The sequence below is a fragment of the Equus quagga genome, chromosome 4 (genome assembly GCF_021613505.1).
Source record: "Equus quagga isolate Etosha38 chromosome 4, UCLA_HA_Equagga_1.0, whole genome shotgun sequence".
Lineage (NCBI taxonomy): Eukaryota > Metazoa > Chordata > Mammalia > Perissodactyla > Equidae > Equus > Equus quagga.
In genome coordinates, this window is record NC_060270.1 from 105,318,790 (window position 1) to 105,336,659 (window position 17,870).

The following is a 17,870-nucleotide window of genomic DNA, read 5'->3' on the forward strand; positions in this document are numbered from 1 at the left end:
AAATGGTGGCTGAAACTTATGTAATGGACATGAAAATCCCAGGAGCCATAGTAGAATATATTTCCAGAAGTGCTGTATCCATGCTCTGGACTGCATGAGGACAAGAGTGAGTGAAATAACAGTCACTGACAATTCAATTCAAAAGAAGAGTCAGACTGTGAATATGAAGTTTAAGAAAAACTGTAAAATTATTGTGTTTATATGTTCCTTTTTTAAGATTGCACAAGAATGACATGATGAAAACGTGAAATTAATTTAAAATACCTTTCAATTTCATTAAATGTAATATAAAAACTAAGTCGTAATATGTTGTGTATGGACTTGTTCTATATCTCAATTGCGATGGTAGCTGTGATGGTGTGTCATGATGGCATGGGTTTGTCAAATGTGAACTACACATTAAACTAGGTAAATTTTGGCATATATAAATCATGCCTTAATAAAAACATTTTTAAGAGCATTGTATCAATTTAATTGGACAAGTCTTTTCTTTTAGTGGTACATAAAATAATGGTGAATCTGAAATTTGACTGCATCCTAGATTCAATGAAATACAGTATGTCTAAAGATTGACTCTATTAGAGAGCTAAAATCTATCATGTGTGACCAGTGTACTATTTTGGGCTCTACTTTCCATACCCAAATGCAAATATGTGCACTAGTTTCTCTCTCAATTTTCTTGGCTCTATGACTACTGTTTTTAAAAAGGTATTTTGACTTCCAGAAAAAAAATCAAAGTTAGATTTTCAAAAATCCCTCTCTGAAATATACTAAGGATAGAATCAATAAGAGATAAGTTTAAAAAGTGGCACATTCAAAAGGTAAATCCAGGTTTCTGTCATCAAGGTAAGACTAAGAGTAAGTCAAGACCCTGAGCAACAGTCTGCAAAAGTTCAGGAAAATAAAATGTTTTCATTTATATTCTCCAACTCTAACTCTAGACACATCTACTCACAACTATTAATCTAAATTCATAATGCTATATGGTATGGATGCTATATGGTAGCATTTTTGTCAGACATCACAACTGGCTAGAGGTATTTTGCGATGTATTTTCACCAACATCCAGCACTACAAATAAAAGAACCCTTTTGGTTTCTGACACTCATTGCATTGTATAAGAAACTAGATCAGTTAAGAACACTCGAACGCCTTTCAATAGTGAATGCCTGTTTTCCAGACAAAATTAAAATCATCATATATGATTTTTTATACCACTTTCTACAAAAGCATGTTTTAGTTGATTCAATTTTAAAAATGAATGAACTAGCCTACTGTGTCCTAGGCATATGTGATCAATGTAGGGAAATATGGAAGGCATACATTGTCCCTGTCTTCCTAAGGTTTTAGAATCTACTTGGTTCACATCTATTATTTAGTTATATTCTAGAGTAAAATATTAAAGATAAATTTCATTTACACACAAAAAATCTCACAGCAAAGTGAAAAAACATTTTTGTAATACCGTAGAAGCAACGGCAGCCCAGCGGTTAAGGGAATGTGAGTGGGTCCACGTGCTGCTTCCATCACCTTCCAAATCTGCAGCTTTGGCAAGATCTCACCTTTCTCTGCCTGCATTTCTCCAGCTGTAAAACAAGCATCTTAGCACCCATCTCTGAGTTGCTACAAAAGTAAAACACACATTAAGCTCTTAGTGCAATGTCTAGCATATAGTAAGCACTTGATAATTGTTAGCTGATTTTTATGTTAAAAATTAGGGCCCGGATTCATTTTAACATAGCATAGACCTTATAAAAAGAAAGTCATTACCACTAGAATATACAACTATGTACTGGGGCTTTGGGGAGAAAAGAAAAAAAAAAAAGGAGGAAGATTGGCAACAGATGTTAGCTAAGGGCAAATCTTTCACAGCAAAAAAAAAAAAAGTCATTGTTTAAGGATTATTATGCAGTTGCAAACCATTATATACCAAGATAGAAATAAATTAATCTTTTTTGTATCTTTCCCATAAATATGGCATAACCAAATAAAGTCCATTTATGCAAACTCAAATAAATTAGGACTTGATCATTCACCTCACCAAAAATTTCGCCATTGATTTCTTTCAATAACAACTTCTCTTTCAGTCCATATAGGACCAAAATTAAATTTCCAAATTTTAAAAAACTTGATTTTTTTAACAATTTCTCCAGAATTATATTTTAGAAAGTGTTACATACTTCTAATTATGATTCATATAGGTATATCATCAAATGGATTGATGCACATGGAAATGTTAAATTAATATGGTATTACACAACTTCACTGTAGTCAGTTGTTACTTTAAATCTAGTTTTTCAGCACAGCTAAACGGAACAATACCCTCAAAAAATCCACACTGTCATATGACATCTTCGTTTAATCAACAACAAAGATTTCATAGTCATGCACTTACTTTAAGCACTAGATAAACAATCATGTACCTTCAAAAGACCTCATGGGGGTAACCAAACGTTACGAAATTATAAAGTCAAACTGGGCACTCCAGAAGCTTATCTGTGAGGAAAGCTTTTATCTAGAATCAAGGCTGTGCTGTTTAGCTAAAGAGATAGAAACAGCATTATTCCTATTATGCAACTGACTCCCACTATCCAAATGGAACACCCAAAGGTTGATTATTGCTCTTCGCCTGACTGCGGAGTCGGTAGCCCTTTCAAGCATCAAGAAGTAATAAAAAGTCATGAGTTAATTATTAGATGAAAATATTTCCATCCCTCTTAAAATACGAAATGGACCACAAAGTAGCAACCTAAATACAAGACTTCCAATTTCAAGTCCAACGTTTACTCTCCAGTATCACAACTGGACTTCTTAAGTTGCTGGAACTCCTCAAGTTGTTTACAAGCAAATTGTTGGTAGTCAAGCTGAAAAATTCAGTACTATCTTTCATTTCATGGAAAAATAAGAGGAAAAGAAATGGGAACTAAGATTTTAGGGTCCTGTGCTTTACATATACATGCAAAATGTGGTTTTAATCCCCATTTTATGGGTAAAGGTACAGAGGCTCTGAGAGGTTAAGTAACTTGCCTAAGGTCAACCAATAAGAAAATGGCACATCTTTGATTCAGACCAAAGTCTACGTGACAAAGTCAGAACAGGCAGACAGAACGCTATTTTTCAAGAAGTTTTGGAAAACTAATCTCTAAAGAAAGTCTTTCACTTTCACATGGAACATACTAAAGTCATATACGTATACTTTTAATGGATGGATCACAGTAGCAAGGTTACCAAGTATGATCCTGGAGAAGTTGCTGCCTCTAATTGTCTCAGGTTTTTTGTTCATCTGATAAATAAGAACCAAGACAGAAGGATCTCTCACACAAGGTTGTTATAATGATAAAATTCTATAATATATTTAAGATACTTAGCATTAAGACCTAGCATCTAATAAGGTCTTAATAAATGTGGGTCAACTTTTATATTATTACTCTTGTTGTCATATGTAAAATTAGAGTCTTTACTCTTTGCTGGGTCAACAATTGAGAGGTCTCTGAGGAAGTCACAGGGTCTGTCTTATCCCCTGTCCCAATAGAGAGTCTGGAATATAAGTCAACAGTCATTGAATAAACAAATCATCTAATAATTTAACATTCACATTTATCTCAACATATAAACATTGATGGATAGTTAACTAAGAAGGTATCCATCTTGCTGATCTTTCTTTTTCTCCACAATGATGCCTTGATTCAAAAGTTCTCTGAGGACAAAAGATCCTTCAGAGGAAGTCCTACTTGGTTAAAGAAAGAGGAAAAACAAACAAAAAAACCCCCCAGAACTTCCATACATCATGTAAAGAAAAACCAGGCAGACATGCATGTAAAAAATACCTCAATTCACAGCTTTTTCTTCTCCACTTGAAAGTAAATCACCCTCCACTCTAGAAAAATGTATAAATTCTCACTGTCCTCTTAAATCTTCTACTACCCTCCAACAGGATCTCTTAATTACCAGTCCTCTAACCATACAACAAAGAAAGAAGAGCCAAAATCAATCAATTCTTTGTGTTTGCCCATCGACTGACTGCACATGACATAAATGTCTTTAAACCAATATTTACATTTTTAACTTCATTTTCTTATCTATAATTCAATTTGATAGGTTAAGGTACCTTGCTGACATCTTAAGCATCTATAATCTGATAAGCACTAGTTTGGAGATGGGCACACACAAATCAATTTTTCTACTGTGAGCTGATCTGAAGCAGAACTTGACTTGTTCCCTGTAGCAGGAAGGTGGGGTCAGAAATGCCTACTTTCCAAATGCTTAGGTAAAGCAGGAGAACACAGTGATGAAGAATGCTGGCTTTGGAATCAGACAGACCTGACATGAAAACCTGGTTCTATTCTTTACTTAATCTCAGCTAAGAAATCTGTATGAGCCTCAGAGTTTCCTCCTGTATAAAAAGGGATATAACATGAACCTCGTGGAGTTGTTGGGAGGATTAGCTAAACCAAGATAGGTACTTGGTATTAATAATATCAATAAATGATAAGGATTATGATCTATTTTCAAGCAATTTTCAAATAAAGCATTACAACTACCATAACTAGTTAAAGGTCCATGGAGAGTGTCCCTTCCCAAACCATTCCTTCTCACACAGCCTCAAGCATTCACCCAAATCCTCTATTCCTCCACTGCACCCCTTTTTGTAAAAACCAAAGTTTCTTAGACCATCAAAATCCTAACACAAACAAAGCATTTATTGAAAACCCAAATGGACAAAATAATGTGAGGGAGTGCTACCATGGATAAAAAGATAACTAAATCTCACTCTTAAAAAGCTTACAACTTGGGGCTGGCCCCGTGGCCGAGTGGTTAAGTTCGCACGCTCTGCTGCAGATGGCCCAGTGTTTTGTTAGTTCGAATCCTGGGCGCGGACATGGCACTGCTCATCAGACCACGTTGAGGCAGCGTCCCACATGCCACAACTAGAAGAACCCACAGCGAAGAATATGCAACTATGTACTGGGGGGCTTTGGGGAGGAAAAGGAAAAAATAAAAAAAATCTAAAAAAAAAAAAAAAACAAAAGCTTACAACTTGAGAAAACAAGCTTATAAACAAAACAAAAATAGAAGATAGACAGTCATACATGCTCTGGCAGAGTTAGAGGCAAAGTACCATGAAAGCCAAGTCAAGAAAAAAATGCATCTGGCTCGAGGATCTATAAAAGCTTCAAGAAGAAGGTGGAATTTGGAACTGAGCCTTGAAAAATGTGTGGATTCCTCTGGGCAGTGAGGTGGGCCAGTAGAATTCCACACTGAAGAAACACTAGAGAAAAACAAGGAGGTTGAAACTCCCCAGTATTCAGGAGATGTCACAGGCTGTCTCCCAGGTCTGAAAAGAATGTAGGTGGGAGACAAGGCCCGAAAGGAAAGTTAGGACCAGGCATCCATGCATTCTCAATGCCTACCACAGAGTCTGGCCTTTACTGTACAGGTAGCAAACATTATTTTGGGGGAGAGCAGGGGAGCTTGATATGAATTGACTCATGGCTTGGAAATATCCCTGTAGTATATAAAATCTTAAAAAATAAAAACTAAGGGTAAGAAGGAGCCATCAAAACAGTCCAAGCCTACACTAGGACATCAAAAAATGGAAATAAGAAAAGACATTGTACTGCAAGAGCCCACAGGATTTAGCAATTTGTAATTCTTATAATATACAAATACATTTCCTCTACTTGGAGTAAAAGTTAATAGCAGGCTGAGTGGGGCTGAGACAAGAGGGCCTGACCAGTCATGTGTAACCTAAAGTCACAATAACCCCCAACAGTTGCTAAGAATAGGTTCAATATTGGTTTTAAGGGGTACCTATACTATATTAAACGGGTGTCAGCTGGTGGATGAAATAACAGCCAAGCTCTCAAGGCACTTGTGGTATATGTATAAGTCAGGTTAGGGGTGTGGTCAAGATTCCCAATGGTCTCTCTGATTCACAGCAGGCTCACAACTGCTTACTGAGGCCACAGAAATCCAGGCCACAAGGGGAAAATATTAGCTAGCCAGGGAGTCAGGGCCCAGCCAAATGACCAAAAGTTTAGGACAGGACTCCAGTGCAGCATAAGAAACATCCAGGGGCTCAGTGGGGAAAGTCCTGGATATATGGATGTTGAGAGCACACTTAACAAGGAAGCTTCAGGAGGCAAGAATAATTCCAGGCCACACCAACTGGTGGAAGAGGCTTTGTCTGAATTAACTAATGAACTTTCGCACCCATAGGTTGAAAGTCTTTAATATTGAGAAAGGCTGAATAGGACCCAAACTAAAACTGCGTTATACGAACATGAACTTGTAACAGAAATGTTTTTCTGAACTCCTAACCTAAATTCCCTTTCTGATATGAGTGTAATGACATAGGTTACCAAAAAAAAAAGGAAAGAAAGATGAAGACCTAGCAACAACTGAGATAAAATACTTTTACCAAAAAACAAATCTAAATATTAAAATGAGAAGTCTTTCAATCTACCATAACCTTAGGAAAACTTGCGCAATTGGGCCCAACTTCACCTCTAGCCTCACCTGCCCCTGCCCAGTCCATATGCTCTACTCACACCAGACTACTCCACATTCCACAATATTCAGGTCACTCTGGTGTGTTGAGGTCTTCATTTAGAATATCTGTCGTTTTTTCTGGCTCGGCAACTCCCATTCAACCTTCAGGTCACATATGCTGTAAGAGTCTTGGTGCCTTCAAGCAGAACTAATCACTGAATGAGTTCCTATAGCATTTTATACATACTTCTCCTGGATGTACTTGTCTTTCAAGATCAGCTCAAGAGTTCCCTCTTCCAGGAAGCCTTGGGACTCTCACAGCCATCCACGTCTGTCTTTATTCCTAGCCTTGCAATTGATAGTCTCACATCACTTGGCTATTTCTACCACCCAATTGTGAACCACTCATGAGCCACATTTAAAACTTACTCATCATTTTATACCCTCTACTTAGAGCCCAGTTTCTGGCATAAAGTAATTTATCAATATGTTGAGTAAATTAACATTTTTCTAGTTTGCCAATAACTGATAAGGTTTTTTGTATTTACATTTTCATTTTAATCTTTACCATTTGAATGAAGATATTAGCCCTTATTTCATTTGCATATTCTAGTTACCCTTCCCTCAATTTCTTAAAAATTTGTTATGATAATTTTTTAAAACTAGAGAAATATAACAGTCTTTAATTTCATTCAATATAACAATGGAACTGCAACAATTTAATCCTCCACCTATTGTTAACAGGAAATTCAGGGATTTCACTAATAGTATGCCATTGTGTGTCTGCCCACTTAAAAGGTGCCAACCATGAACAAGACTGAAAATGTTTATTCTCACCGTCCCATACCAGGTTATTTTTATGCCCTTCTTGGCATCACCCATTATCTAGAACCCATCAAAACCAGCAACACCCCTTGCTTTCCAGACCTTTCCCTCCATTACCCTAGACACCACCACTACTATCTAATACTTATTTTGTGCACTACTTCAGCCCTTGCTTATTAGAAACAATCACAGCTACTCAGTATCTACACTCCTTGTTTATGATACAGATGATTCTTGTAACAGCCCATATTACAGATGAGGATATTAAGACAAATATAAAAGTAACTTATGCAAAATACACTGTAGTAAAGGGTTAAAACAGGATTTTATACCATATGACTCCAATGCCTATGCCCTATACACTACACCAGAGGTTCTCAGCCTTTCCCATGCAAAACAGATCGCTGGGCTCCTTCTCCAGACTTTCTGATTAAGTAGGTCTGAAGTGGGTCTGAGAATCTGCATTTCTACTAAGTTCCCAGTGGATACACTGCTGATCAGGGATCACACTTTGAAAACCACAATGACAAAGAAAGTTACTTAATAGGAGACATTTGGTTAATTCAACAGCCCTCAATATGATTTGCTCTTGACGGAGGGCACCTACAAAGGCATACTTTTCTAAAATCTGATGTCCTATGACAGAGAGGTGAGCCATCAGGGGAAGAAAATAGTGCTGGAGACATGTCCCTGAATGGAAAAATTCAACATAGTAGTAATATCAACTCCTTAAAAATCTATATGGAAATTCAACGCAAGTAATCAATTCTCATTCCCAATTCTAAATTCAACATGGAAAAACAAATGCCTGAGAGCAGCTAGGAGAATTTCTAAAAAGAACATTGACCGTGATGACTTACCCTACGAGATCATTAAAACATACTATAGAGACACTGCAAGTAAAATATTTTGGATTGATAGAAAAGCATAAAAATCAGTGCAGCTGAATGGAAAGCCCACTAACACACACATGAATTAAAATAAATTTAACATATAATCAAGGTGCCATTTAAAATCAGTGGGAAAAGATCAACTGTTCAATAGACAATGCTCAGGCAATTACTTTTTTTAATTTAGACCCTATCTCATACCACAAGAGAATAAACTTCAGTTTGTTTTCATCCAATATTTAATCTATCATAAACTTCAGGGAATATTTCAAAGACCTATAACGTACATGCATTTCCAAGTAAGACAAATGAAAACACTTGGAATTGTCTCTAAAATAATATGAAACTAGAATGCTTAAAATGCTTCCATAAGCAAAACTGTATGATAAATGATAAAACTGGGGAAATATTTAGAACATAAAATATAAAAATTCAATAGGTTTTTAAGAGAAAAATACATATTCAGAGCTCTTACAAAATCAATGACAAAGATGAATATAAAAACATAGAAGAGATAAAGGGTATGAGGTGAATTTTTAAGAGAAAAGCAAGTGAAAATTAAATATTTTAAGAGCTTCTCAAACATTATCAATGAACTAAAAAATACAAATTTAAATAATCATAATCATTTTCCCCTATCAGACTGGAAACCATCTAGGTTTGACAATGTAGAAAGTGATTTTTTTTTTTTTAATCAAACTCAAAACTGGAAAAATGCAATGAAGGCTCGTGATGTCAGGAAACGTGCTCAAGTGTCAAACACAATGTGAATGTTAAGTGGAGAAGGAAATAACTGTTCAGAAACTGGATATGTTTCTACTCTTTATAATCCTGAGGCCAGGCTTTCATTGACTGTCATTTAAAGTGTGTCCTTGACTTAAAAAGATGGAAAAATTTTATAGGCTTTTGTTCATTTTTGGGGGGGTGGGGGAGGAACAGCTAGTTTTGCCCCTTGTTTTTTGTCTTTTTTTTAACTTCATGTACTCTTTCTCTGTTTGGAACAGTTTAGTGCAAAGAGCAAAATGCTGTTATTTTCATAAAATATACAAGTACTGTCAGGAAATTCAATGATGCTTGACAAACCTTTAAAATTGCCCACTTCTCTGAAATCACAAAATAGTAATGTGTGACAAGTGTTCATACAGTTCAAATAACAGCCAGTTTCAATAAGAATGCTTGCATTTATTAGAAAATACACCATTTCAAAATGTGAACACACTTTAGTAGGCTACCCTCTTCCAGGATCATATCTTCCTTCTCGATGACCTTGAGGGTTCACACCAATTTTTAATAGTTTATGACCAGTGGTAACCTGGTTGGGATACCTTAATGAGGAAAAAACACAGCTGTTTGCTTTAAGACCAAAGTAACAATCTGCGTTCCTTCAGAAATGGCATTGACAATTTTTAATTGGATGAGTATCCATGTGGAAATGAATCTGACATGACATGAAGATGACACCAACAAGCTCAATGAGAAAGAACATCTTCATGTAGATGTCACCTCACACTCCCAAGAGAATCTGTGCTGTCAAGAGAACCAACCTCATCAAGAATTTAGAAAGGAAATGCATAACCTATTCAAACTGAATCATTCATTTCAAGACAATTATTATCAACCAAAAATTCATATGTGGTTCTCATCTAACCTAGCATTTTTAACGTAAAGGGGCTATTTGTAGTTTACAGATGTGGAAAGTACGTGACCATGTGGTGAGAGGTTCCCAGCCTATATTCTGTTACTGCAGCTTCCTAAAAAAGGGATGGAACCTGAGCTGTGGATAGGAAGGTACAAAATAAAAATCTAGTCTTCTCATACAAGAGGGAACTGTCTGGTAGTCTCAAAGATAAGGTCTTTTCATTAGGCACCGCTGCCAACAATGAAGGCCAGTGAAAGAACATATTTGGTTAGTTGATTATTTTCTTTCCTAGAAGAAAAAGGAATAAAAGTTTACAATATACACATTGTGTGCTCACTATCTACACATCTTACCGGGTAGAGCTTTTTCTAACGATTGTAAAGGGCAAGAAAATCTGCTTACAGAGAATCACATTCTATGAACTAATGAGTTACAAAACAGCATTATTTATATTTGGGAAACAATGGTCCTTAACCAAATAGCAACTATAATTTACTGAATAGAAACCAAGAGTGGTCAGCTTAAACCAATCTTGTGAATTTTTCATTTGACTGATGTTCAAAAACTTTAATAATTCAGCTACAATTAATTGTGAAATTAAAATCACAGTCAGTGAGAGTCTTATTAGTTGGTCAATATTTCATGGAACACTTCCAATTAATCCCAGGCGTAAGCCAATTTGATAGGTAGCTCTATTTTCAGATGAAAAAAACAAAAAGAAGGAAAGAAAACAGATGCAAAGAGGTTAGATAATTTGTCCAAAATTTCCTAACTGTTCAAAGGCTGAACCAGAATTTAACAACAGGGCTCCCTGAAATGCCAACCCTGTGCCCCTTAGACTATTCCCAGGGCTTCTTGATTGTCATTTCACATAGATAAGTCGTAAGTTTAAGGCGACAAAGGTGACTGTTAGAGTCTAGTCAGATGAAGAGTGAGAGCTGCTGCCTGATGTCAAGCTGGCAGCTCTGCCCCGTGCCTCCTGAGCTGGGGGCCCTGAAAGTCCGGGCACGGAAGGAAGAGGCCAGAGCCAACAACCTCTTGCTGTCATAGCAATGAACCTCAGACCTGCTAGGCTGCTGGATATTCCCTTTAGGAATTTTCCCCTTGGCACGTCCTCGAACCTTGCAATCCACCGCCCCAGTGAGGCAGTTTTGCCATTAACAATCCTAGGCCGAGAGAGGCAGTTTCGACACGCAGTTCTGGCCAAGAAAAGTCAATACTAACAACTTCCCAGAGTCCAGTGAGAAGAACTCATCTCAGGGAGAAGTGTGATGGGGGCAGCGAGAGGGCACATATACATTTGCAAGTTCTATATTTGTGTAAACCTTCTGAAAATCTGAGGGACCAGATATAACGTTAACTAAGGCAAAAAAAAGAAAAAAGTATTTCAAGCTGCGTAGTAACTGGCAATTCAGAGATTTGGACTTATTTTAAAACAGAGAGAGTATTGTTTCCACTGCCTTGGAGGTTTTCAAAGATGTGTATTTTTAATAAGATTGAATCATGTTTTCATTCCAGCCAAAGTGACTTGATCCCATGAATAAAATTTCCACATAAGGTACAGTAATATTTTCAATACAATTAGCTGTCAGTGCCCAGCCCAGCACCTGAGACATAGTTAGCTGTCAAAAGTACCTGTTGAATGAAAAAAACCAAACAGGAACTATTGGTTCTTTTAGGACGATTTCTTACTTTTGTTGTTGTGACAATGGGTTATCTATTAAGTAGCTCCAAACTCAATCCTCCCCAACTAATCCAAGTTTAAAACTCCCTTCTCAGAATCCATACGTGTCCCCAAGCCCAGCTTCCTCACTCCTCAACGGAGCCTGAGACCCCCAGCTTTCTTACCATCCTTGACCAGAGCAAAGTCTAATAACCAGAACTCCACTTGCGTCCAAGCTTCCCCAGTGCTGCTGGGTGGAGACCAAGCCTGGCCTGGGGACCACCCAGGCTGCATTTGAAGAAATGTGTACTTCCAAACCAAATAGGTAATTGCACACACACACCTACCTTCTCAGCTCATTCTAACAGCTGACTACTCCTATTTCCCAGTAAGAATGTCCTTTCTTACACATGTCTCTCTCCCTGACAGCATGTCATAGGGCCATCCCATACAGATTTCTCTGAAACTTGTGATGGCTTTCACAGTTTCTAACTGGAACAAACCCTGGGGCTGGTCTCCTCACTGCTGTAGACTTTGCAGTCTTTCAGTTCTGGAATCACGTTCACCCAAATCTGAAACTCATACTCTTCCACAGTTAAGGATTTCATTGGAAATAGCCCAAATGTTTCACAATAGGCAAAAGGTTAAAAAAAAAAATGCAAACACACACTCAGACATACATATGGTTTGTTTACAACTATTTCAAAAAGGATTTTTAAATGAGTTTTAAATAACTAAAACAACCTATAACATAATCCTGGAGAAAGGGAATATAAAAATAGAGTATGTAGCTAAAAATCTAAATGTTTATTTAAAAGTCTGGAAGTATGCACTCTATCCACAGCATTACGTAAAAACTGTATCTGAAAGAACACTGGTTTCAAGACATAAATCAGTGTTCTTCAGATAAATAAATTTGGAAATTTTTACTTTCTATGTTTCCACTTTGGAAGCCCAGTATGCATATTAGCATATTAAATTCCCTTAAAAGACCTAAAGAGAAGAAAACAGTTTAATTTTGTTTAACCCAGACTTTCCCAAGATTATTTGACCATGGAAGTTGTTTTTGCAGAAAACATGTTAACTTGGATCTTATTCAGAATGCACCTTGGAAAATGCTAAAATGCAAATCATGTTAACAGTTGTGCTTTCCAGGTAGTCTAGATGATGATTATTTTTCTTTACATATTCCTATTGCTTTCAAATATTCTGTGATAAGCACGTCAACTTTGTAATTAGAAAAAAAAACAGCAAAAAAATGTGTAGTCCCATTTAACATCATTCCTACTGTTATTTATCATATTGGCTTTGCCACCCCTGGCACTTTGAAGGGTGGAGGGGAGGGGAGTAGAACACAAAGTGGTCAAAGCAAACGGATTTCAAATGGCATCTGGATTCCAGTCTCAGATCTGCCACTGCCCGGCCATGTGACCTTGGATACGTTACACTCTAAGCCCCAGTTTCCTCTTCCGCACAAGCTGGACAACGACCACATCTACTTTACAGAGTGGTTGAGGACTATTAAATGCAGGAACATGCGTCATACATTTAACACAGTACCTGGGGAATACTCAGTGTTCAGTAAATGTTTGTAACTTGTGTGACCAGTCATACAAATCACTGCCCATTATCCTTCAATTACAGTGACCCTGATGCTTTTAATTAGTGGAAATCTGAATGAATTTACAAACATTCATTCAACCTCTGAAGCAATTAAGGCTCCATATTATTTTACATACTGTCTTGTAAAACATATTATTTAAAAGTAAACTTACCAGGAACACCTTAATGCTCAAGAAACTTTCCAAATGCAGTCTGTGCATGGGTATAATTCATTCTGCCTGAAAATTTTCATTATACTTACTAAGATAAACTAGATCACAATCATGTTAAGAAATTTTGAATGATGGGGCCAGCCCCGTGCCCAAGTGGTTGGGTTCGTGCGCTCTGCTTCTGCGGCCCCGGGTTTCGCAGGTTCGGATCCTGGGCGCGGACATGGCACCGCTCATCAGGCCACACTGAGGCGGCATCCCACATGCCACAACTAAAAAGAAATATACAACTATGTACCGGGGGCCTTTGAGGAGAAAAAGGAAAAATAAAATCTTTAAAAAAAAAAAAAGAAATTGTGAATGAGTCTTTCCTCTTTGACATTAAAACTCACCTGCAAGAATATGGAAAATATTCCTAAATTACAAAGAGTGAATCCAGAAAAATATAAATAAATAAGACTACTGAACTGTACTTGCTATAATAAAGGCTTTTTGTCAAGGGTTTGCAGGGTTACTTTTCAGACTGTGTCATCATCCTGCCACCAGAACTTAAAGAGTTACAGCTTGACTCAACCTGGGACAAATGCTGCCCACTTCCCTCCCCTGTGACTAAATGATACAGTCACAGTCATCCTTAAGGATGAAGGAGTCAGGACTCAGAGATTCCTCTTTCTCTTATCAATAGCTAAAGTTATTTTCTAGATTGCCACTTAATTCTACAGCATGTGTAGTATAGTATAAGGCCTCAATTTCTTGTTTACAGGAAGAGGAAGATTTGATTTTTAATCCATGTGTCAAAAAAAAGAAGCTCTCTTCAATATATGATAGTCTATAATTAGAACAGTGTCTCAAATTCCCACTTCCTCTTTTGAATAATGATGTTCTTGTGTGTGACATTACAATTGAAAATTTTCAGTCACTGCACATCAGTCCTAACAAAATCAAAGAAATGCAGTTAGAGTTACTCTCATCTTACATAGAAAAAAAGTGAAACATGAAAAGGTAAGGCAATTCTCAGAACGCGGAAGTGAGGAAACAGCCAGAATTACAATCACCCTGGTAGCATATTCCTAATCTCAGAGGGGGCATTTTTCTCCTCTAAAAGAGAATGTGATTTTCATTGAGATTAGTACCCATTTTTTATTCAGTGTTCCAAGAACAACTTCCCTACATCTCGCACAGGGACTTTCACAGTGGACTTACGAAGAAAACCAACCCCATCTTCTACTTCCCAGGAAAGGAACATGGCGTGTTCCCTCACTCCTTGGTTTCCAATTAGAATAATATCGATGCCAGCATTACAAAAGGCTGTTTTCTAACAAAGCAGACAATATTTAAAGTTTAACAGGGGGCGCCCGGTGGCACAGTGGTTAAGTTCACACGTTCCGCTTCTCTGCCGACCGGGGTTCGCTGGTTCAGATTCTGGTGCAGACATGGGACTGCTTGGCAAGCCACGCTGTGGTAGACGTCCCACATATAAAGTAGAGGAAGATGGGCATGGATGTTAGCTCAGGGCCAGTCTTCCTCAGCGAAAAGAGGAGGATTGGCAGCAGTTAGCTCAGGGCTAATCTTCCTCCAAAAAGAAAAAAAAAAATTAACAAACATATACTGAATGCCTGATAAGTGTGGGTGTTACTTCCACACTTTCATTCTTGTTCTTGTATAATTATCTTGTATACTTATACATTCTTGTATTATTATCTTGTCCCACCACGGAGGAAACTGAGGCCCAATGAGGGGGAAAGAAGGTGCCTTAACCAGCAAGTGGCAGATACGAGATTGGGTTCCAGGTCTTCTGTCTCCAAATCCGTTCTGCAAGAGCTGCTATTCTGACTTCTGGCTGGACCAGTTTTATTTGAAACCAAAACCAATGCTGTTAAATGCCCGAGAGCCAAGTGCACTGGTTCACCCCACGAGACAAACGTAAGGCAGCCTGCAGAGTTAAATGGAGAGTACTGGGCTCACTTCAAATGCTGTATGGAATGTGGTGTCACCTGCCCATACATTAAATGAACAAGTTTTTTTCCTGATGAATCCTGGCTTAGAATTTCATCTTATTTTAGGACAACGTAAAATGTCAACTTATTGCCAAAAACACATTCTTAGGAAAAAATGGACAAAATTGTTATCTACTATGATATTTGCAGTTTTGTATCCACTTTGAAGTATAACTCTCAAAAATACTGAGGAGAAGAAGCACTCAGACTGATTTTTCTGCCCTAGGTGCCTATTTAACAATTTAATTTCTTCCATTCATACTAACTCTAATTCTCAATCTCTTCTTTCAGGAGCTGGAAGAAAATACCCTTTATTATTTGGTTTTATCCTTCAGCCATTGTTGGTCACATCAGAAGGCTAATTTCTTCCACCAGCAGAAGAACCAGATCAAAACAGCAAGGCTCCTGACAATTTAGATTGCAGGGTGTTCACACAAATAATTAGAATTTTAATCTACCAATTAATCATATAATTAACAACTAATGCTTTGTTCTCAAAAGCAATAACTTATTCTATAAATCAAATGTTACTCTGCTATCATTATTCAAATAGGAATATTTAGGCTGTAAATAATAATAAAACACTTATGTTCTGTTAAACAACACTGCCCATGATGGCCAAACTTTTCATTTTCTCTAAATTTGAGGAGGTAATAACATTTCTCAGAATTTTCACTTATAATACTAATGAAATGCATACTTCTTTTATAAACACCACTGCAGGGAACAATGCTGAAAAAGAATCTCAAACCAAGAATGGAATCTTATAATAGAGTGCTGAGAGATTCACAACAGCCCTTTTAATGGTGTAGCATTTGATGGTGGCTTAACAACAACTCATTGATTAATGGCTGCAAAAATGAATGTTAAATACTTAGTTCGATTCTTTGCATAACTGACCTGCTACCATGCTAGTGGATGAGTAATTCAATGATCTCCACCCCCAATACTGACCTCTTGCTCAAGTTCACGCAAATTCAAACAATATTTAGCCACTAACTAATAATTATGTGTCTAGGTACGTGCAGGAAATTAAATTAAACCCAGCAGTACACACAAAAGAAGTAGTCAAGAATATGGCCTCTGCTTTTTAGGGTTTCACAATCTAGTTAATTTAATCAAACACACCAGCAAAGAGTATTAGCACAGTAGATTGTAAATTGCATAAAGGATGCTAAAATGACCACTTAATAACAGCAAACAGGGCATGAGGGGAGAGAAATAAATCCAAGTATCCATCAATAGGGGACTGGTTATACAGATTCTGGGTTCATCCCTAAAAGACATAATACAGAACTAGGGAGAAAAAATTGAGCCCTGTATATAATGGAATAATCAGCAAGTTATATTGTTAAGTAGAAAAGGTACAAAGCAGCACTAATTGTGTATAAAAGAGGGAGAAACGATACGCTTACACACACATTTGCTCCTGAGTGTGAGGAGATCCACCGTCAAATGCGGTAGCCGCCAGCCACATGAGGCTCTTCAGCACTAGAGATTCGGCTAGTGTGACTAAGAAATTTTACGTAATTAATTTAAATTTCAAATCTGACTCAGTGTAAAATATTTTTGTATTAAGGACCATTTTGTTGTTTTGTAGAACTGGAATCATGTTAACCATTGTATCGTGCAACATATTATTGAAATGGAATTTTTAATGTAGCAGCTAGAAAATTTAAAATTGCATTTGTGGCAATTATGTTTCCATTGCACATCACTGGTATAGAGTATCCTACCAAGGTTCACAAGAACAATAACACTGATAGCCTCTGGGGAGAAAATCTGGGGGACAGGAGCCAAGGGGCTGGGGGTAGATTTCTCACTATGTTGTCATTTTTTGCTCTTGAATTTTGTGCTGTTTGAATATACTGCCTATTAGAAAAATAATGAATAAATGATGTGACCTATAAATACCACTGTAAAGATTTATTGTCATTGCATAATTATCAGTTTAATTTTGGATGGAATCTCTCCCCTAAACAGCATCTATGGTACTTCTAAAGAGGTTATAGATGGTCTTTGGTAGAAAATGCTTTCTAATAACCTAAGATCACAGAAGGGTTTCACAAACTAACAGCATCAGAGTTATAAATCGAACATAAGAGATTAAAGCCTTCCAACTACCAACTGCCAGTTTAACGCCAGCACGGCCTCACATTTAGCACTGCGGCCTTTTCTCCTGCCATCAGAGACTCTTCTGTTTTCCATTTGTCCATTCACTGAATATATTTCTTGTTCTTTTCTTCATTTACATCCCTAAGTAAAAATTTAATTATCTCTACATTTCCATTTAGCACAGGATTCATCTACTTGGCTAACCAAAGAAGGAAAAAAGCCAGGAAAATTCTCCCCTTCATAACCCATGAAATTTAATGCTTTTTCCATGATGCAGTAGTGTAAAAACATAAGCAGATGACATGGGTCTCAAGCAAAGGGAGTTAATGAGTATTATATACACAACTGAGATACTCTTTATGTATATAAATATAAAATGAAAAATCAAATTGCTTTATCTACAGGGTGTTACCACTTCTTCCAAATTTTCCTATTTTATTTTAAAAATAGACAATTTAAAAAGATTTTTCCATTTAG

General features: G+C 37.0%; 1 protein-coding gene across 4 annotated transcripts in view; it reads right to left on the reverse strand.

Annotated features, from left to right (window-relative positions):
- COBLL1 (cordon-bleu WH2 repeat protein like 1) overlaps positions 1–17,870 on the reverse strand; it is a 161,437-nt gene that overhangs the window by 131,990 nt on the left and 11,577 nt on the right. For all 4 annotated transcript variants that reach the window (XM_046658149.1, XM_046658151.1, XM_046658150.1 and 1 more), the window contains exon 3: positions 1,466–1,586. In XM_046658149.1, coding sequence (XP_046514105.1) covers positions 1,466–1,586 — 121 coding nt within the window. The remainder of the gene's footprint in view (positions 1–1,465; positions 1,587–17,870) is intronic.